Source organism: Podarcis filfolensis (assembly GCF_964270895.1).
Source record: "Podarcis filfolensis genome assembly, chromosome: 16".
NCBI lineage: Eukaryota > Metazoa > Chordata > Lepidosauria > Squamata > Lacertidae > Podarcis > Podarcis filfolensis.
Window position 1 is genome coordinate 19,073,218 of NC_139620.1, and position 21,427 is coordinate 19,094,644.

General features: G+C 46.7%; 2 protein-coding genes across 3 annotated transcripts in view; both read left to right on the forward strand.

Annotated features, from left to right (window-relative positions):
- WSB2 (WD repeat and SOCS box containing 2) overlaps window positions 1–21,427 on the forward strand; it is a 349,668-nt gene that overhangs the window by 203,182 nt on the left and 125,059 nt on the right. The gene's annotated exons all lie outside the window — the stretch shown is intronic.
- Window positions 1–21,427, forward strand: part of KSR2 (kinase suppressor of ras 2) — a gene marked incomplete at its 3' end in the record, with an annotated part of 188,233 nt that overhangs the window by 166,416 nt on the left and 390 nt on the right. Inside the window, exons 16-19 of one of the 2 annotated variants that reach the window (XM_083589988.1) lie at window positions 4,021–4,154; window positions 13,674–13,805; window positions 17,851–17,980; window positions 19,005–19,142. In XM_083589988.1, the coding sequence (XP_083446114.1) occupies window positions 4,021–4,154; window positions 13,674–13,805; window positions 17,851–17,980; window positions 19,005–19,142 (534 nt within the window). Of the gene's footprint in view, window positions 1–4,020; window positions 4,155–13,673; window positions 13,806–17,850; window positions 17,981–19,004; window positions 19,143–21,427 lie in introns of those variants that run through there. The other variant, XM_083589987.1, reaches the window with a different exon arrangement.

Consider the following 21,427-nt stretch of genomic DNA (forward strand, 5'->3'; position numbering starts at 1 on the left):
CAGCAAGGTGAACGACAGCTTGCCCTGCCTCCTACACCTTTCTCGCTTCTAGACCATTAGCTCCAGGCCTGTAAGCAAGTTGTGGGAGGGTGTCAGGGAATAATGGGGGGGGGGGTTGGTGAGCAGTGAAAGCTGTTTGCATCTGGGCAGTGGGTGCTTTTTCTATTCTTTTCTTGAACGATGAGGTCTCAGCTCATCAAACTCAAAGAAATCCCTACGGTTACAATTCGCTTTGCCTTGATCTCCCCAGCAAGGCGAGCACTTTTGCAGTAAGCTGCTAGTGTTTTATCCTTGTTCTTCTTTAACCAGTTGATGGATCAGAGGGCCGAGAGGTACTGCAAGTGTTCAGTGATCTCATAGTTCAAAGCTGCACAGATGGGCTTCAAAGGGTGTGCGTGGGGGAGGGATTCTTGAGGAATCGAACCTTTTACAGATGTCAATACACACCAAACCATCATGAAATTCCTGGACTGATGCGTGGTTTAGAGGAGAGCTGTCTGTCGGATTTTTATTTTGTTTTGTGCTACCCTGAACGTCACAGCGCTTGGCTTACATATATGCATTTCTTCCTATATACATAGAAAGGCAAGGTGTCGTCACGCTCTGCAGTTCACTTGGCTGCTCATTGGCGGCCATGGCAATTGCAGCAGGAGGTACAGCAAACAGGAAAGAGGGATAGGGTGGAGAGGCGATTCACATAACAGTTTAGCAAGCCATTCTATGAAGTGGCTTTTTAAAGGGAGTGGAGAGGGAGGAGCTTGGAGTGAGCTGTGATGGGACAGCCAAGGGCGTAGTGAGGTGTAAAGGGAGGGTGCTGGTCAAGGGTGATGGAACGATGCTTGGCGACAGCCCCTAGTATTTAAAGAAGTTTTGAAATGTGTGTTTTAGGAGAAAATACCTTTACAAATACATATTTAAAAGTGAGTTTTAGTGCAGTCTAGCATAAGAACATAAGAAGAGCCTGCTGGATCAGGCCAATGGCCCTTCTAATCCTGCATCCTGTTCTCACAATGGCCAGCTAGAAGCTTGTGGGAAACTCTCAAACATGATCCGAGCCCAAGAGCCCTCTCCCCTCCTGTGGTTTCCAGGAACTGGCGTTCAGAAGCATGGTTGCCTCCGACTGCGAAGCCATTGCCATCATGGCGAGTGGTCTATGCTTTCAAGTGCATCAGAAGAATTATGTGGTGGGTGGGTAGGAATACCCCCTTAGAGAAGGCAAGAGGAGGGGTGTCTTCTTTTCAAAGAAATCCAAAAGGTCAAGAATATAAGAGTTGGCATGTCCCAGTATTATGGAGAAACACGAAGGAGTGCAGAATCCAGTCAAACCATGAAGGATGCATTTGGTGGGAATCTGACACAGGACTTTCTTTAGCAGATGCGGCGCTGGGGTGCAAATATCCGCCCAGCTCCCCTAAATTACCACAGATAGTGGGTGAGGGGGGTTGAAGCTGTGTGCTGCCAGCCATGCCTCCCCCCCCAACTCTCACCCATGCCGCTGTGGGAGAGAAATCCCCATGGAGGCTTGGGAAGGAAGCTGCATGCCCGCCAGCCATATGTGATGGCCTGGGATTCAGACTCGGAGGCTGAACCTGAGGAATCCCAGCCTGCACAGGAGTCCCCGCCTCCAGAACCAGCTGAACCGGGGCTGGGGCTTGAGCCTGAAGGGTCCTCACCTTTGCTGGATCCTCAGGTGCAGGCACCAGCTGAGTCTGCTCTGGCTCCTGAGGTGATGGAGGACCCATTGCCTGCAGGTGCTCCACTCTCCGCCCCGTCAGGAGAAGCTGAGGTTGCCTCTGGGTCCAGTAACCCTCCAGCCTCTCCTGAGCTGCAGAGGCTAAGGGCAGAAAGGCGGAGGGAACTAAGTTCCTGCAGGAGGAGTGCTCGCCTCCAGGCCAGGAGAGGCGAGTCACCTGTGGACCGGGGCCGCCCTATGCCTTGGGGCAGATAAAAGCCAGCCAGCCACAGTCCCAGGTTGCGGGAGCAACATTGTTGGTAGCCTGTTCCTGCCTGCACCCTGTCCTGCTCTTCTGCCAGAGTTCCTGACCCCACCTGACTCCCTGCCTTGGACCCAGCTACAGCTTTGATGGACAGCCTCCATACCACACCATTGACCTCGGACTGGACTCAGACCTCGTCTCTCTGTAGCCCCCAGGACCAGCACAATGGGGCACAGCTGGTGGGCATGCAGGGAAAGGGGAGGCCGCAGGCAAAGCCACGCAGCTCCCCCACTTGCTGGGGCACCCCTGAGAGGCCGGCGCCCTGGCGCAACACACCACTGAGCCCTATGGGAAAGACGGCTCTGATCTGACTCGCTCCTCCTTTCAACCACTGTTGATGAATACATCCCAAAGGGGTCACTATGTTAGGCCCCATCTTCACTATGCATTTAAAGCACTATCGTACCCCTTTAAACAGTAATGGTTTCCCCCCAAGAATCATGGGAATTGTAGTTTGTTACGGGTGATGAGCATTTCTGGGAGGGGGCTATTCTCCCTCCCAGAGCTACAATTCGAAGAGTGGTTTAACCACCAGTCCCTCTTCCCAGGAATTCTGTGAACAGTAGCACTGTGAGGGAAATAGAGGCCACCTAACAACTCTCAGACCATGATTCCTTGGGGGAAGCCATGACTGTTTAAAGTGGTATGATCCTGCTAAATGTGTATATTGCAGATGGGCCCTTAGTTTGTTCCAGCAAAAGCAAACGGAGCTGATGTACAACCTGCATTTTGATCATGTCACAAAATAAGACCCTTCTGGGCCACAAGACACAGAGAAATAGAGTATATGGCAGGATATGTGCTACCAGGAAATCCATTAATTGTCCTACTGGAGTATGTAAAAGAAGATGTTCTGTTGGAAGACATGGAGATGGTAAAACACTTTCTGACAGCATCCTGGAAGGCAATTATGCCTTAAGTGCAGGGATAAAGCCTGGGCCAGATTATGAAAATAGGGACAGTGTCCAAATGATAAAATTAAGTAAGAGGGTGAGGGAATGGAGAGATATTGATGATCAGGGTACTGAAAAATGGGCCTCATTTGCTATGTGTGGGTGTCATAAAACTCAGGGAAAATGCTGAACCGAACATTTTATTGGGTGCATCGTAAAACATGAGGTTTCCATTGCCATAAAAAGATGAGAGGCGCTTGTAAGGGTGTTCACAAATTGCCTTGTAAAAGGATATCCTGCTTTTTCTTGTGTTTGTTACACTATTGGTTGCTTAATTTTACCATATTATTTGCTACCTCTCAGTAAAACAGCAACAGCGGAGTCCCTGCCACAGATAGCTCTCCCCTTATGCAAAAGAGCAAGTGAGTGTAAGGGAGGATGGATGGAGACAAAACCAGAACGAGTTGGCTCTGCCTGTCATTAGCTCTGGCGCCACCTACTGTTGGGCTCCATGTCTTCCGCCCTCCTAGAGCCAGAGAGTGCCTGCCACCACTGGGTAACCTTATCTTCCATGAAGCTGTGTAACAAAGGCCACTTTCACACCATGCGTTTAAAGCACTACAATGCCATTTTAAACCAACATAGCTTCCCCCAAAGAATTGTGGGAACTGATAGTTTGCAACAGGTGCTGAGAGTTGCTAGGAGGCATCTAGTCCTGTCCCAGCCAATTCCATAGTTCCTGAGAAGAGGGAATGCTTGTGAAACCACTCTGGGAATTATAGTTCTGAGAGGGAAATTGGGAATCACCTAACAGCTCTCAGCCTCCTTAACAAACCACAGTTCCCAGCATCCTTTGGGAGAGGAAGCCATTACTGTTTAAAGTCGTATCACAAAACGTTACATGTATGGTGTGAATGTGGCCAAAAGTCAATAAAGAGGAAAAATAAAATACAGTCAACTCAAGCTGGTGTGAGAGAGAGGTTAAGATTTCTCTTGACAGAACTCTGATTTGTAGAGGGCTTTCCACTCCTCCTCCTCCTGCTGCTGTCACTCAATTCATTTCAACTCTGCCCTGTCTTTTCCCATGACACCCTTTCAATGCCTTTTCTCTCTCTTGGCTTCTTTTGCAGGGAATGGGCTATCTCCACGCCAAAGGCATCCTCCACAAGGACCTCAAGTCTAAAAACGTTTTCTATGACAACGGGAAGGTGGTGATCACAGACTTTGGCCTCTTCAGCATCTCAGGGGTTCTGCAGGCAGGCAGGTAGGTGACCGGCTCTGTGGACCCATCGCTCTGCCTCTTAAATGTTCTCTTTTATCGGTAACAAACTGTTCGTTTTCAGGACAGAACTGGGCAGGGTGCAAGAGTTGTGAGAACATTCAACAACAACTGATAAGCAGCATCAGGCAATGAGGTGGCAGAGCCAAAAGGGGGGAGGGTTTCTTGGCACAGGATGCGTCCCTCTGGGCTTCTCTGGCCCTAAAGAATCTCCCAAGCCACACCTTTCTCCAGGTGACATCTCTCACCGGTCCAGGTTCACACTCCCCTTGAGCTTGTTTGTCTGCCTGGGATTGTGCTTTTCACCTCTGTTAGTGCTTCTGCCTGAACAGAAGATGGAGAGGGGCATGTGAGCCCTTTCAGGAATTAGCCAAGGGTACAAAGTCGAAATTTGCATTCAGTGCTCCGTCCACTTTTTCTTCTGGCCCTGCCCACTGCTGGCAAGCGGCCCCCATGAGATTGACCCGAAGGGAATGCAGCCCTCAGGCAGAATAAGTCTCCGCTCTCCTCTTCTAAATGCTCATCCCTCCCCAGAAACTCCTGCAATCTGTTCTGAGATTTCCAGGTGAAGCTTCGCCTGCTGGCGACTCCTGATTTAGATGCAACTTACTGCGCTCTCAGCTATTGTGAAGTTTTTCCTTGCTGTTAATTTTTGCTCTATTGCAAAGCCGCCTGTGAGATAAATTGCATATTTTAATCTGTCTGTAATTATGGGGTGTCAGACGTGCCGGATTAGAGGAGGAGATAATGGGTTGCCCATGTCTCTCCCTCCTTCTGCAGCGGTGTAACGGTGTATTCCTTGTCAGATTGAAGTGGTAAACTGTGCTGTGGGTGGGTGGGTTTAACTTACGTATTCCCCTCAAGATGCTTGCCTATTTATACTCTCCCCCCCCCTTTCCCCCCATCATGTTCTCTCGGTCTATTTCTTGGACTTTGCATTTTTTTATTCTGCCAATTTGATATCGGGGGAAATTGAATGTTTTCCTGCGATCCACCTGCACTATGCATTTAAAGCTGCATCCTGCCACTTTAAATAGTCAGGGCTTCCCCCAAAGAAGCATGGGAAGTGTAGTTTGTTAAGGTTGATGAGAGTTTTTAGGTGGCCTCTATTCCCTTAAGGGCTGCGGGTGGCGCTGTAGTTTAAACCACAGAGCCTAGGACTTGCCAATCAGAAGATCGGCGGTTCGAATCCCCGTGACGGGTTGAGCTCCCGTTGCTCAGTCCCAGTTTGAAAGCACATCAAAATGCAAATAGATAAATAGGTACCGCTCCGGCGGGAAGGTAAACGCCATTTCCGTGCGCTGTTCTGGTTCGCCAGAAGCGGCTTAGTCATGCTGGCCACATGACACAGAAGCCGTACACCGGCTCCCTTGGCCAGTAAAGTGAGATGAGCGCCGCAACCCCAGAGTTGGTCACGACTGGACCTAATGGTCAGGGGTCCCTTTACCTTTACCTATTCCCTTTCCAGAGCAATGATTCACAGAGTGATTTAACCAACAATCCCTCTTCTCAGGGAACTCTGGAAATTGTAGTTCTGGGAGGGGAATAGAGGTTTCCTAACAGCTCTCACTACTCTTAACCATTCTCAGAGTTCTTTTTTGGGGGTAATTTTTATTGCAGTTATATCCCCTCCTTTTTTGCCAAATTGTTTTTATTGATTTTCCAAATTTTAACAAAGCAACTACAAATTAGAGCAAATCTAATACTATTATTCCAAAATTTGGTTGGCCGCACTCCACTCTCAACACTCTCAATAGTTTCCTCTTGTTGCTGCATTGTTTTTCCAGTTATTTCTAATTCACATTCCGTTCCTTAAAATTAGCCTTATGTTACAATAGTTTTTTGTTGTTTTCAACTAATTATCCTAAAGGTGCCTTTTTCTGGAGGTACACAGGGGTACGCATACCCCTAAGCATTTGTACTTTTGTCCACTTACTGTATTTATTTTTCCCGATTTGAACTATAAAATGGTGATTTACTTGAGTCAAATACCCCTAAACATTTTTTTTTTAGGAAAAAAAGCCCTGATATTTTTAACCATCAGCTATCCACTTGCCAATTCCTGCAAGTACGATATGTTGACATTTCCAATATCCAGTTCTCAGAGTTCTTGTGGGGAAGCAATCACTGTTTAAAGTAGTGTAATACTGTTTTGTGTGTGAAATGTACATGGGAACTCAATCTGCAAAAATGACCAGTGCTGACATATAACCTGAAGTTTGATCATGTCCTTTTGGACCCCTATGAGAGCTGCTATATTCCACTACGTTTCAGGAAGAAGGAATAATATTACATCGGGTGAAAGCTCAGATATGAAGAAATTAACAGGGAGGGGAAATAGAAGAAACTCCAGTGTGAATGCAGCCCAGGGTAACTCCCCTGCAGAGATGGGGAGAATTTTGATTCAGTTCACATTAAAAGGTACAGTAAACAGTGGCGTAGCGTGGGGGGTGCAGGGGGGGCCGGCCGCACCGGGCGCAACATCTGGGGGTTAGGGTTAGAGGGCGCAAATCCACGGGTTAGGGGGCGCAAATCCACGGGTTAGGGGCGCAAATTACTTGCCTTGCCCCGGGTGCTGACAACCCACGCTACGCCACTGACAGTAAATATACCTTATTCTCAGTTCCCAAAGCGATACACAAACCGAAGCACAACCGTTCTTCCTAAATTCGCACTTCTCCAAATTTTGCAGACAAGCAATGTGCATAGAAATGCATGTGTTTGTGAAAACAGCATAATGAAATGTCATTGCATACCATGGTGTGTTTGTGTGTGTTGCATATTAGGAGAAATTCACACTAAGCTGCTGATGAGGACTCTTTTATATATATTTTTAAAATGCAAACGGATGTGGAAATCGGGCTTTTTAGTTTAGACGAAAGCTGAGCAAGAGGTGACATGATACATGTTGATAAAATTAGGCATGGCATGGAGAACAGAGTGAACAGAGAAAAGTTTTTCTCCCTGGAACTTGGGACCATTCAATGAAGCTGAATGCTGGAAGATACAGGACGGTTGAAAGAAAGCACTTCTTCATGCATCATACAGATAACCTGTGGAACTCCCCTCCACAGGAGGCAGTGATGGATATGCTCTGCCTCCACCGTTGGAGGCAGATGCTTCTGAATATCAGTTGCTGAAAACCTCAGGAGGGGGGAGGGCCTTTGTGCTCAGGCTCTGCTTGTGGGTTTCGCTTTGGGGCATCTGGTTGGCCACTGTGAGAACAGGATTCTGGATTAGATGGGCCATTGGCCTGATCCAGCAGGCTCTTCTTATATATAAATATAAATGTATAATATAGTGGTACCTTGGTTCTCAAACGCCTTGGTTCTCAAACAACTTGGAACCCAAACCCTGCAAACCTGGAAGTAAGTTTTCTGGTTTGCGAACTTTATTCGGAAGCTGAACATGCTCAGTTTTGAGTGTTATGCTTCTTATTTTGAGTGCCATACTTCCATTTTGAGTGTTACGCTGAGATCTGTCTGTTTTTGCTATTTTGCTATTTATTTTGCGTGGGTTTTTTTTTTTTGCTGCTCTTTTGTTTTTGTTTTTCTCACTGTGTGGAACCTAGTTCAGCTACTGATTGATTGATTGTGTAACTGCAGTACATTGTTTATTGCTTCCATTTTATGGTTCACTGGTCTCGTTAGTAAAATTCATGTTGAATTGCTGTTTTAGGGGTTGTTTTTAAAAGTCTGGAACGGATTAATCCATTTTGCATTACTTTCTATGGGAAAGCGTGCCTTGGTTTTGGAACGCTTTGGTTTTGGAACGGACTTCCGGAGCGGATTAAGTTTGAGAACCAAGGTACCACTGTACTGAAAATGAGAAACCGAGAAACCAAAAGAAGCCACAGTTGACAGATCAGCCTCTCCTGATTCCCCCCTGCTCTCCACCAACCTCAGCCCCAACCCCAGCTTAGCCTGGATTGTGACTCAGTGAAGGCGGTTCACAAACATAGGCAAACAAATCTGAAAACATCTGTCCCAGCGACAGCTCACCCTACGCCGGTGTGATTCATGCCTAGCGGAGGCTACTGTAGCAGGGAGTCTTGGGTTAGCTGTGGGCCCTCTCTGTTGTTGGAGCCCTTTGTTGGAGTCCTGCTAACGCACCACTCACAACCACGTCTTCCCATTTATTTGTTGTTACTCTGCAGAGGAAATTGCAGGGTTCCTCTCCCTGAAGAGCAAGAAGCGCTAATTAGTTGCGATACGTGAGATCCTTCTTCTGAGTGGCTGGAAGGAGAGCTTGAGAAACTTGGAAGATAAGGAGGCATCTTCTAGGGTTGGTGACAGCTCCCGGCATCACCAGGCAGCTGCCTGTATCCTAAAGCAGGGATGGAGAATTGTCTCCATCCTGAGAGACATATTTCCTTCCATGCAGGCTTCTGGAGGCCATGTGCCACTAGTGGGTGAGGCCAGGAGCAAAAGCAAGGGGGGGGCAAACGTGAGGTTCTTCACACACCTGCTCACGCCCCTCTCTAACCTCCATCCAGGCATTGCCAGAGTTCAAGAAGACTTTCCAGTGAGGCAAAGACCATCAGTGAGTGTGACAAGTAGGTCTTGTGAGGGATGTGGCCTGGGCAAAGTCCCTAGGACCAGACAGAGAAGCCTGGAGGGCACAAATTGGCCCCTCGGCTTGAAAGCCTCCAGCCCTGCACATGCATGAACACTCATGTGTGGCCCACCATCCCACGACTCTGCAAGGCTCCTTTAAAGGTAAAGGGACCCCTGACTGTTAGGTCCAGTCGTGGCCAACTCTGGGGTTGCGGCGCTCATCTCGCTTTATTGGCCGAGGGAGCCAGCGTACAGCTTCCAGGTCATGTGGCCAGCATGACTAAGCCACTTCTGGTGAACCAGAGCAGCGCACGGAAACGCCCTTTACCTTCCCGCTGGAGTGGTACCAGTGGCGTAGCGTGGGGGGTGCAGGGGGGGCGGGCCGCACCGGGCGCAACATCTGGGGTTAGGGCAAATCCATGGGTTAGGGGGCGCAAATCCATGGGTTAGGGGGCGCAAATCCACGGGTTAGGGGGCGCAAATTACTTGCCTTGCCCCGGGTGCTGACAACCCACGCTACGCCACTGAGTGGTACCTATTTATCTACTTGCACTTTGACGTGTTTTCGAACTGCTAGGTTGGCAGGAGCAGGGACCGAGCAACAGGCGCTCACCCCGTTGCGGGGATTCAAACCGCTGACCTTCTGATCGGCAAGCCCTAGGCTCTGTGGTTTAACCCACAGTGCCACCCGCGTCCCTGCAAGGCTCCTTTACGAACTGTTAATAACAGGCTGTGAGGCCATTTGATTTTGATTTTGTATATTTCAACCTTAAGAGCAGTTTTCCCCTGGCTTTCCAAATGAACTGCTGAAGAGTAAACGAATAAAGCATTTGGAGTGGAGCTTTCAGCCAAATATATAAAATTGGAGGCGGGGGGATACTCCAAAGCAGTGACTCTTGAAATTAGCATAGGGGTTTTTACGAGTCCCCATTTTCATCTGTGGTTTCGTGGGTGTGGTGGATGGAATGTAAGTTACTGGAACAAATTGTTAAGAAGCGAACAGAGCGATCCAAGCTATAGGAAGCTGGTGTCACTTTCTTCAGTGGCTTCAAGTAAGGTGCTGTAATATACCCCTGTTCCAAACTCTGTTCAGGAGTGGGGCTCCTTCGGGCTAAGCCAACCTGAGCCTGGCAGAGAGAAAACAAGTCTTTAAACTAGAGTTTGACTTATATCACCCTTTTTTGTCAGTGTACGTTCCGCTGGGTTTGCCAGGCCATGTGGTTTAGCTGAAAAAGGATTGAAAGAGGTGTACATCTCTCCTCCCCCGTCCCCGTCCAGCCATGCCCCTGGAACACCCAATTTTTTGGAGGTGGGACTTATACCAGCTTAACTTTTGCCAGCTAAGCCCTGACTGAGCCAGCCTAGTCCTGGCTGGGCAAGGTATTTAATATTTACTTAAGAATACGGAGAAACTAACCAAGGAAATGCTGGGTTGAGGGAGCTACACCGGGGTACCCCTGGCTGAGCCAGGATGAGGGAGTTATGCCAGCGTAGCCCTGGCTCAGTTAAGACCACCTGAGATCCACCTCCTCCGTGCTCATCCTGGTGGACCTTGCCTTTGGATTGCCCTGTAAGCCAACATTCAGAATTCATTTGAGGTGCTGGAATTCTTAGCTGGATAACTCCATAACAAGCACAGGAGCCAACTCCCAGTGGCCAAGATCCATTCACCCCTCCGATAGAATATTAGAGGAGGCTATGGCCCCCCAGTGTTAATGGGCATTGCCGTTCTAATTGTGTGTTTGCACCACGTCATGTGATTGATTATGCTTGGTGGGGCTTACCTGCCCCCCACCCAATATTTTTTTCAGGTTGGCACCCCTGATAACAGGCATTTTTGTGGTTTTTCTGCTTTGCTGAGAAACGCCATTTCTCCACGTTGTCGGCATAAGACAGGTGTCAGGATTCAAACTCGCAGCAGATCCCAAACTGGTGACCTGAGTAGTATGAGGAGGGACTCCAGTTCTTTACCCAGCTTTGGGCAAAGAACAGAACCCCAAAGGAGGTCAACCACTACTGCCAAGGAGGCATCCTTCTCCTGAGGAGCCAGAGAAGGTCGTCTCCTGACCCCTACAGGACCTTTGACCCATTGGGTGTTGTTGGACTCCAGTTCCCATCTGCCGCAGCTAGCATGGTCGATGGCCAAGGGTCATAGGAGTTGCAGTTCAGCAACATCTAGAGAGCTGAAGATTAGGTAGGGCGGAAGGCAAGGAGCCCAACAGTAGGGGGAGTCGGAGCTAATGACAGGCAGAGCTAACTCGTTTTGTTCCCATCCTCACTACTGAGTTCTGTTGTTGTTGTTGTTTAGTTGTTTAGTCGTGTCCGACTCTTCGTAACCCCATGGACCAGAGCACGCCCAGGCACTCCTGTCTTCCACTGCCTCCTGCAGTTTGGTCAAACTCATGCTGGTAGCTTCGAGAACACTGTCCAACCACCTCGTCCTCTGTCGTCCCCTTCTCCTTCTCCATCTTTCCCAACATCAGGGTCTTTTCCAGGGAGTCTTCTCTTCTCATGAGGTGGCCAAAGTATTGGAGCCTCAGCTTCACGATCTGTCCTTCCAGTGAGCACTCAGGGCTGATTTCCTTAAGAACGGATAGGTTTGATCTTCTTGCAGTCCATGGGACTCTCAAGAGTCTCCTCCAGCACCATAATTCAAAAGCATCCATTCTTCAGCGATCAGCCTTCTTTATGGTCCAGCTCTCACAAGGGTGTAAAAGCTGAGACCAAGGAGGAGGTCAAACCTGACAACTCCAAGGAGGAGGAAGCTGTGGATGGTGCGGTTTTGACTGCAGTAGGATCTGTAGTCAGGGAATGGGAATATGAAGATCAGTGGTGGCTGCTGCTGTCCACTGGGACAAGGAGGGTGTAAGGCAGGAGGCCAGCAGTAGGTGGAGCCAGAGACAATGGCAGGTGGAGCCAATTCCAGTTTTGTCCCTTGCTTCCTCACTGGTGAGATCTATAAACATGACACTAAGACTATGGAGGAGGAAGCTGACAGACAGTGGCACCCCCTGGGCTGGTTATAAGAAGATAGGCAAGGCGGCGGGGGCTTGCTGAGGGTATACTGCAGTTGGTGGGGCAGTGCTTCATCTGCCCTAATGGACCAATGTCCTCTGCATAGCAGGTCCGCTTGGCAACAAGGCAATGAAACCACGATGTGATACTGAGCACGGAGTATAATATGGCTGCAACAGTGAGAGGGGGGAAGTTGGCATCCTCTTACCTTACACGTTCTGGCACCATCGTTTTCCTTTGTGTCCCGCCGCCCGCCCAAGTTCTTAAAATGTATCCCGTCTCTTTTTAAATTAATTCCTAAGCCTCGGAGGTCTTGAACAAATCCAATTACAGAAGCACTTTCTCATTGGCTCTTTCAGTTTTTTAAACCAGAAAGCGAGCAGGGTGACCCCAAATATATATATATATTTTCTTCTGTGCTTCGGCGCACCAGTCCGGAACATTGTGTATTAGAGAAGAAGGCAGCTTACTGTTTCTTAAAGGTTTTATTTGGCTTTAAAGCAATGCTTACAAGATTAGCGTTATCTTTTTCTGAGAGACCTGCAGATGCATTCTTCATAATCCTAGGGAAAGTTACTTATCTAGTCATTCATTTGCAGTATTTTTCAGTATTTTTAATACTAAAGTTAATACTAATTTAATACTAATTTAATACCAATTTCATACTAATTTCTGTATTTTTCAGTAGTGATACTTTTGTTTAGTTACTTTAATGATATTAATTTTAAATCAATCAATAAATACATTTAAATCAGGCTTCCTCAACCTTGGCCCTCCAGATGTTTTGAGACTACAATTCCCATCATCCCTGACCACTGATCCCTCTAGCTAGGGATCATGGGAGTTGTAGGCCAAAAACATCTGGAGGGCCGAGTTTGCACCACGGAAGGAAGCCTGATTTCAATGATAGTTGTGGAGCCCCAGACTTCTCTGCTTAGCCTCTGGAACTTTCTCAGACCATACCCCCTATCTTCAGGCCACACCCCTTGTTGGTGCTGCTTCACAGCCTCCAGGAGTGCTTATTACTTAGCCAGAATATGTACTTATTTATTTTATTCCGGCATACGTAGGATATAAACAGAAACAAGAACAATGAATGTAACATACCCTCCAACAAAAACATTTTACTGGGTTGCCCCAGCCACTCTGAGAGGCTTCCAATATATATAAAAATGTAATAAAACATTAAACATTAAAAAAACCTCCCAATACAGAATTGCCTTCAGATGGCTCGGGGGTCAGATAACTTTATACCCTCCAACATTTCTCCAAGGAAAATAGGGATGTCCTAAGGAAAAGCGGGACATTTTGGGATCAAATCAGAAACCGGGATGGCTTCTCTAAATCAGGGACGTCTCTGAAAAATAGGGAAACTTGGAGGGTCAGATGTAATAATATAACAATGCCAGACATGTCAAAAGACAGGGTAAAGAGGTGCGTCTTCAGCATTCACCAAAAGCTGTACGATGAAGGTGCCAGATGGACCTCTGTGGGGAGGGAGTTCCGCTGCTTTGGAGCCAACGCAGAAAAGGCCCTGTTCTGGGCCACAACCCCCTCAGCCTCTGTTGGTAGTGGAACAACCAAGAGGACCCCCTCTGCTGATCTTAGGAGCCAGGAACATTTGTGGACAAAGAGGCAGACTTTTGGGTATCAGAGAAACTGTAATAGACAGATTCACCAACCTGCTACTTGTAACACCCATCTTTACCTGGAAACAAAGAAATATGACAATCTCCATAGCAATATGCCATTGCATTATGTTATAATCGTAACATAAACTGCTGTGTGAGGTCATTTGGAAAAATGGCATATATACACTGTGAATAATTAAATTCATAAATGGTAAAATGGTAAGATAATTTGAAATGTGTGGAAATGCCAAGACCAGCAACAGGCTCCCTGACTGGATGTTTCTCTCTGTCTCTCTCTGCAGGAGAGAAAACAAACTGCGGATCCAGAATGGCTGGTTATGCCATTTAGCCCCGGAGATCATCCACCAGCTCTCACCTGACACAGAAGAAGACAAGCTTCCTTTCTCCAAGCACTCAGATGTCTTTGCCCTTGGGTAGGTGCCTTTTTTGCATGGGGGGGGAGTTGGGGGGTGGCAACAGAATGCAGTGGGTCAATGTGTTTGCTTTCTGGTACCAGGCTCATGCGCCCACCAAAGAGATGAGCAAACTTGGGTCCCATCTGCACTGTACATTTAAAGCAGTTATCATCCCACTTAGAACAGGCGTGGCTTCCTCCAAAGAAACCTGGGAGCTGTAGTTTGCGAAGGGTGCTGAGAGTTGTTAGGAGGCCCCTGTTCCCTTCACAGAGCTACAATTCTCAGGGTTCCCTGGGAAAAGGGACTGGTTGTTAAACCACTCTGGGAATAATAGAGGGTCTCTTAACAGCTCTCAGCACCCTTAGCTGACTCTTCTCTTGCCCTTGGGGTGTTCACCAGCCAGTGTGGTGTAGTGGTTAAGAGCGGTGGACTTGTAATCTGGTGAACCGGGTTCGCTTCCCCGCTCCTCCACATGCAGCTGCTGGGTGACCTTGGGCCAGTCACACTTCTCTGAAGTCTCTCAGCCCCACTCACCTCACAGAGTGTTTGTTGTGGGGGAGGAAGGGAAAGGAGAATGTTAGCCACTTTGAGACTCCTTAGAGTAGTGATAAAGCGGGATATCAAATCCAAACTCTTCTTCTTCCTCCACCTTTGCACTGTCCTGAGATGTTTTTGGCTAGCTGGAATGTGTCCTTGATCTCTGATCTAGATCTTGCTTGCGTGCATGGAGGACTAGCCTATGGTATTACACATATGCCTACAAATGGTGAAAATGATGTATGGAAGTGCATTATAACAGGGAAAACTGCTTGCAAATGATTCCTCAAAACTGCATGTGTTTGTTAGGAGAAATTTGCATGAAAATGCTGGTAAATTTTCACGAGGCACTAAAAACAGATAAAAGTGAATCGCAGGTTGCTGAAGAAATGCGGAGAACTGAATTTCGACAGTAGAACAGACTCCGTAGGGAAGTGGTGAACTCTCTTTGTAAGCAGAGGTTGGGTGGCCGTCTGTCAGGGATGCTTTAATTAAAAATGCCTGAATTGTAGGGGGTTGGACTAGATGATCTTCGGAACCCCTTCCAACCTTACAGTTCTATGATTCTATTATCCCATCCCTGCTGCTAATACACTGGCAACATTAGCATGCATCCCCAGATGTTGGGGAACGACAAGTGGGGGGTGGGATAGTTGAGTCTTGTGCATGGATAGACGCCTCTTGGGTGAATGTCCTGGATAGAAAAAGTTTAGGAGCTACAGTGCAAAACTGTGGGCATTGTGTCTCCCCTAATGTACTTTTCATTTGTGTGATTAATTGCCCTGCTCTGTAGCAGAGGGAGGTGGAGACATCCTTTTTGTAAGCAGTCCCATTGCCCTCTGATGATATCTTTGTTCAGGCACAGAGAAGACTATAGTTTTTTATTCAATGGATTAATTTTCCCCTACTCCACTGTGATAGACACCTTAAAGAGCGCAGCATTGAAGCGATTAGCTTATACTGAGTTCTTATCTGATAGCGCAGTTTCATCCAAAAAATACAGCAATTAAACCCAGTATATGCTTTCAGTATAACTTTAACCAAAAATACAGCGGGGGAAAGTAATTATAGGATTTTTTTTTTTAATCAGACTAAGCTCCTAGCAAACTTTTTCAATTTGAAAGTTTGCATAGAAAAACACCAGGCTTTTTTAAAAAAACAACGTAACAGGCGCTTGGTTCAAAATGGCTGCTATTTTTCAGTGAACTTTGTATGATTCCACAAAGGGCAAACCACAGCGGTTGTCAAGCCATTGGGGGCTTCTGACACAGGTTGCAATCTTAGAAAGCATCATGAGAACCAGTCGCACGAGGGCTGCTGTGAAGGGGAAGGCATGGCAAGTCACAAAATGGCTGCTGTGGGGACATGGCATATAACAAAATGGCTGCCACATCTAAACGAAAAAGTGACAGAACCACAAAATTCCCCCTGACAAGTCCATACCCGTACACCCCAATCTGTATCACAGGAATGAGAATACAGTGGTACTTCGGTTCTCAAACTTAATCCGTACTGGAAGACTGTTCCAAAACCAAATTGTTCCAAAACCAAGGCATGCTTTCCCGTAGAAAGTAATGCAAAATGGATTAATCCATTCCAGACTTTTAAAAACAAGCCCTAAAACAGCAATTTAACATGAATTTTACTATCTAACGAGAGCATTGATCCATAAAATGAAAGCAAGAAACAATGTACTGCAGTCACACAATCAATCAATCAATCAATCAGTAACTGAACTGGGTCACAAAAACAACAAAAAAGCCACAAAAACAAAAACACAAAATAAATAGCAAAAACAGACAGAGTCTCAAATTGGAACTGTAACACTCAAAACGGAGCACATTCAGCTTCCGAAAAAAGTTCGCAAATAGGAACACTTAATTCTGGGTTTGCTGTGTTTGGGTTCCAAGTTGTTTGAGTAACCAAGGTACCACTGTACAGATCAAGCAGGATGTTGATACAAATCCATGGAAAAGCAGTCATTCAGAAAACAGACAATTTTACCCAACCCACGCTTCAGATGTAGACTGGATATGGAAACTGAAACAAAGTTGTCCCTTGAAATCTGCACTTTTGTGGATTTTCATGCTGCAGTACTCTAGCCAAGTAATGCATAAATTATTAGTGAAACTTTTGCATACAAAAATGTGGATGCTAGAATAAATGTACAGTAAAATGTGGACAAATTTTCACAAGGACTTACAGGAAAAAAATAATTCTTGCAAACTGATGAGGGGCAGCAGTGAGAATCTTTTCTGCATCAACACGGAGAAGGGGGTCAGCAAAATTCCCTCCGTCGGCTAATAATAATAATAATAATAATAATAATAATAATAATAATAATAGAAGTGATTGACATTTTCCAACGTTACACCATTGAGTTGGATTTGTGGAGCTGCAATTTTACACATCACTTGGGAAGACAGGCAAAATAATACCAGTGTACTGGAAGAAGCAAACATCACCAGTGTTGAAGCAATGATTCTTCAACATCAACTTCGTTGGGCTGGTCATGTTGTGCAGATGCCTGATTATCGTCTTCCAAAGCAACTACTCTATTCCTAACTTAAAAATGGAAAGCGTAATGCTGGTGGTCAACAAAAGAGGTTTAAAGACTGTCTCAAGGCAAATCTTAAAAAATATAGTATAACACCAGCAATTGGGAAACACTTGCCTGTGAGCACTCCAGTTGGAGAACAGCCTTTACCAAAGGTGTCATGGGCTTTGAAGACACTCGAACTCAGGACACAAGGGAGAAACGTGCTAAGAGGAAGGAATGCTTGGCAAATCCACACCATGATCAACTCCCGCCCCGAAACCAATGTCCCCACTGTGGGGGGATCCAGAATTGGATCTGTGGATCCAGAATTGGCCTCCACAGTCACTTACAGACTCATTGTTAAAACCGTGTTTATGGAAGACAATCTTACTCGGCTATGAGTGATCGTCAAAGAAGAAGAAGAAGATGACACTGCCCTTCACCCGCAAATCTCAATGCAGTTCACAACACAAAATTACAACAGAAAAAACACAAAAGACATAATAAAGATAAGAACAAAATAAACCAATAACCCCCCCCTCCCACAACACAATTAAAAGGCCATAGATTTAATTAGCCAAAGGCCTAGTTGAAGAGGAACATTTTTGCCTGGCTCCTAAAGTCATAAGCTAAAATTAAAGAATGCTTGGATGGTTAAGTCCAGTCGAATTCGACTTTGGGGTGCGGCGCTCATCTCCACTTTCAGGCCAAGGGAGCCAGCGTTTGTCTGCAGACAGCTTTCCAGGTCATGTGGCCAGTATAACTAAACCGTTTTGCAGCTCTGGTGTGGGGTCATGCTTGGGAGGGTGTGCATGTGCCCTGGGGAGAGTCCCAAGGGGCCATCTTTGGTCCAAGAGACCTGAAGGTCCCCATCCCTTGACAGGGATGATGGCGCAACCCCACACCTGAGCTCTGGGAGTCTCTGCAGATGTCACAGAGAAGTGTAAGGTTTGTGCATTACTAACATGCTGCTTTCTCTCCCAACAGCACCATCTGGTATGAACTGCATGCTCGGGAATGGCCATTCAAGACACAGCCTGCCGAGGCCATAATTTGGCAAGTTGGCCGAGGGATGAAGCCAAATCTCAGCCAGATTGGCATGGGCAAGGAGATCTCAGTAGGTGGCTTGGGGCTCTTTGAAAGGGGGAGGGAAGGCACAGAGATTTGGAAAGATGTTGATGTTTGCTCATCTTGGTGACTCACAGATTGGGGGAAGGGAGAGAAATTCAATTCAGTTCTTGTTTAGAGGCGAATCGATCCATTTTGCACTTTCTGATACAACACGAGGGCAGAAATACGGCCATCTTTCAAGAGTCACACTCACTCGGATTTGGGGATGCTGTGCTCAAACCAGCCAGGCTTTTCAAAAATGCATATTTTAGGGTATAGCATGCATGAAAACAAAAGTATTCACGAAAATAAGAGCTAAAGATGATCCCTGTTAAGAAAAGCTGATTGCAAAAATGTGTGCACTACTTAAAACGGCATACAAAATATGTGTTCATTAGGGAGAAACTATCACCAAAATGTTGATGGATTTTCACAATCGAGCTTTAACTTTTGTGCAAGGTGCCCCATGGGAGTCAGATTTTCTGGAAAAGAGATTTAAGGAAACCCCGGGGATTGGTAGCCGCTGGGTAGAAGACACCATACTTTACATTTTACATTGTGTTACGATTTTTGGGGAGGGGGAAAGACGGGTGTGTGCAGAGACCTTTCTAAAACCTGGATCCAGCAAGTGTTAAAACTAGCTTCCTGATGAGGTGATTGCCTGGGTAATGGGCCATTAGGCGAACGAAGGAAGTTGACCCGTGTGAGACAGCAAATGGTTGGAGGGACCCCTTCCCTCAACTGGCTGGTAGTTAGAAAAAGGCAAAGGCAAGCTTTGAGAGCTGGAAATCATGTGTGCTAGAAGCAAAGCAGCAAGCTGGGTACTGAGAGAGACACAACAACGCTTGATTTCTGTTTGAGTCCAAGGCTGCGGCTATGGGAGAAAAAGAGAGAGACCCTTTTGGGGTGGGAATGCTGTGAGCCCCTCCATCGTTGGCTCAGTTTGCATATATGTGTAAATAAACCACACGTGGACATGTGCCCATGCGCTCTCCTCCTTTGCACATCCTTTCCTTCCCATTGCCTTGCAGGACATCCTTCTCTTTTGCTGGGCCTTCGAGCAAGAGGAACGGCCGACCTTCACCAAGCTGATGGAGATGCTGGAGAAATTGCCAAAGCGGAACCGTCGCCTTTCTCACCCCGGACACTTCTGGAAGTCAGCAGAGTAAGACCGACATCCTCGGAGCAGAGGAAGCTCCTGGGCTGATCATTTGTCTCTTCAATTTGGCATTGTCTACACTGACCGGCAGGGTCGCGGGTGGCGCTGTGGGTTAAACCACAGAGCCTAGGACTTGCCGATCAGAAGGTCGGCGGTTCGAATCCCTGCGACGGGGTGAGCTCCCATTGCTCGGTCCCTGCTCCTGCTAACCTAGCAGTTCGAAAGCATGTCAAAGTGCAAGTAGATAAATAGGTACCGCTCCGGCAGGAAGGTAAAGGGCATTTCCATGCGCTGCTCTGGTTCGCCAGAAGTGGCTTAGTCATGCTGGCCACATGACCCCGGAAGCTGTACGCCAGCTCCCTCGGCCAGTAAAACGAGATGAGCACCGCAACCCCAGAGTCGGTCACGACTGGACCTAATGATCAGGGGTTCCTTTATCCTTACCTTTACACTGACCGGCAGCTGCTCTCTAGGATTTCAGACAGGGAGTCTCTCCCAGCCAGATCTGGCAATGCCGGGGATCAAACTTGGCAGCTTCTGCGTGCAGATCAGATGCTATGCCACTGAGTTACAGGGTTTACATATGCACTATACAGTGGAACCTTGGTTCCTGAACTTAACCCGTTCCAGAAGTCCATTCGACTCCCAAAACCGTTCGAAAACCAAGGCACAGCTTCCGATTGGCTGCAGGAGCTTCCTGCACTCAAGTGGAAGCTGCGTTGGATGTCCAGCTTCTGAAAAACGTTCAAAAACTGGAACACCTACTTCTGAGTTTTTCTGCATCCGGGAGCCAATTTGTTCGTCAACTAAGCCGTTCAAGAACCAAGGTTCCACTGTACATTTAAAGCACTAGGAGGTGACATTGCAGGAGGTTGGGCTACCCTTTGGTAGATATTACAGCTGTCTCCTGATGGCTAAAGAACAGAAGGGCTACAGTGATAAACATATGTGTTTAGGGAGGAAGTTCCTTGACTGGAATGCCTTGATGGACAGAAATACACTCTGCAGGCACTCACTTGCCCCTTCCTTGATAACTCCTCATGTTGCTGAGCTGGGTATTTTGAGCAGGTTGCAAGGCAGTTCCAACTGGGGTCCAGTTAAGCCATCAGCTTGCACAGACATTTATGTCAAGGGCTTATCAGCAGCCCGGCAATGATAAAATAGCTGGCTTTAGGAATTCTAGCCGAGGCCGCCTGGTGCTTGCCTCCAGCGCCACTCACTGCGCTAACAGATCTCCCTCGGGTATAAATTTGGGGCTGTCCCCAACACACACTCACATCCGTTGCTAAGCCAACTGCCTGCTCACAGCTTGAAGTGAGCATTGCAAGATGTTTCTTCTCCTTCCCGGGCTCAGAGCTTGGGGAGGGCTTTCAAGAGGGGAAGAGAGAGAGAGGCCTTTGAGCAGGAACTGTGCCTGTTGCAAAAATTCTTTCCACCCCAGACTTTCTGCTAAGCAAATAACTAAGAGCCAATGTGGTGTAGTGATTAGAGGGTTGGGCTTGGGCTTGGGAAACCAGGGTTCGAATCTCCACCCCACCCTGCCCTGCCCTTGGGCCAGTCACTGCCTCTTAGCATAACCTATCTCAAAGGGTTGTTATGAGGATAAAATTATGGGGGAGGGGATCACGTATACCACCTTGAGCTCCTTGGAGAAAAAATTGGGACAGAAATGAAATTAGATAGGTAGGTCAGTAGGCAGAGCTTTTTGGAAGACCGGGCCAATGGTCCACACACTTTTATATATATATATATATATATATATATATATATATATATATATATATAAAATCTCTTTTTTAGTTTATTTATTTCATAAAATTTATATAACATGTGATTATATATATTTTTAATCCCTCAAATGATTGTCATAAATTTTAAAAAAGAAAGTCAGTGAAAACAGATGAAAGCAACTATTTAAAATTTAAAACATTTAAATATAATTAAAATCAATGATAAGCTAAAAACCACATCAAAATACCTGTCTGGATAGGCTTGCCAAAACAAAAAAAATGTTTTTATCAGACACCAAAAAGAGAACAATGAATTCAGCTGCCTGATGTCAATAGGCAGGGAGTTCCAAAGTGTGATTGGAAGCTCGATAATAATAATAATAATAATAATAATTGGAGTTCTTTCCGATTATTAGGACCAGCGGTTTTGGGATTGGCATTATTGAGCAAAAAGACTGGCACCATGGTCAACGAAACAAATACCCCACAAACACACAGTGAGGTTGGTGCATTAAGGCAAGTGGGGCAATGCCCCACCAACCTTAGTTGGCCCCCACCAACCTGC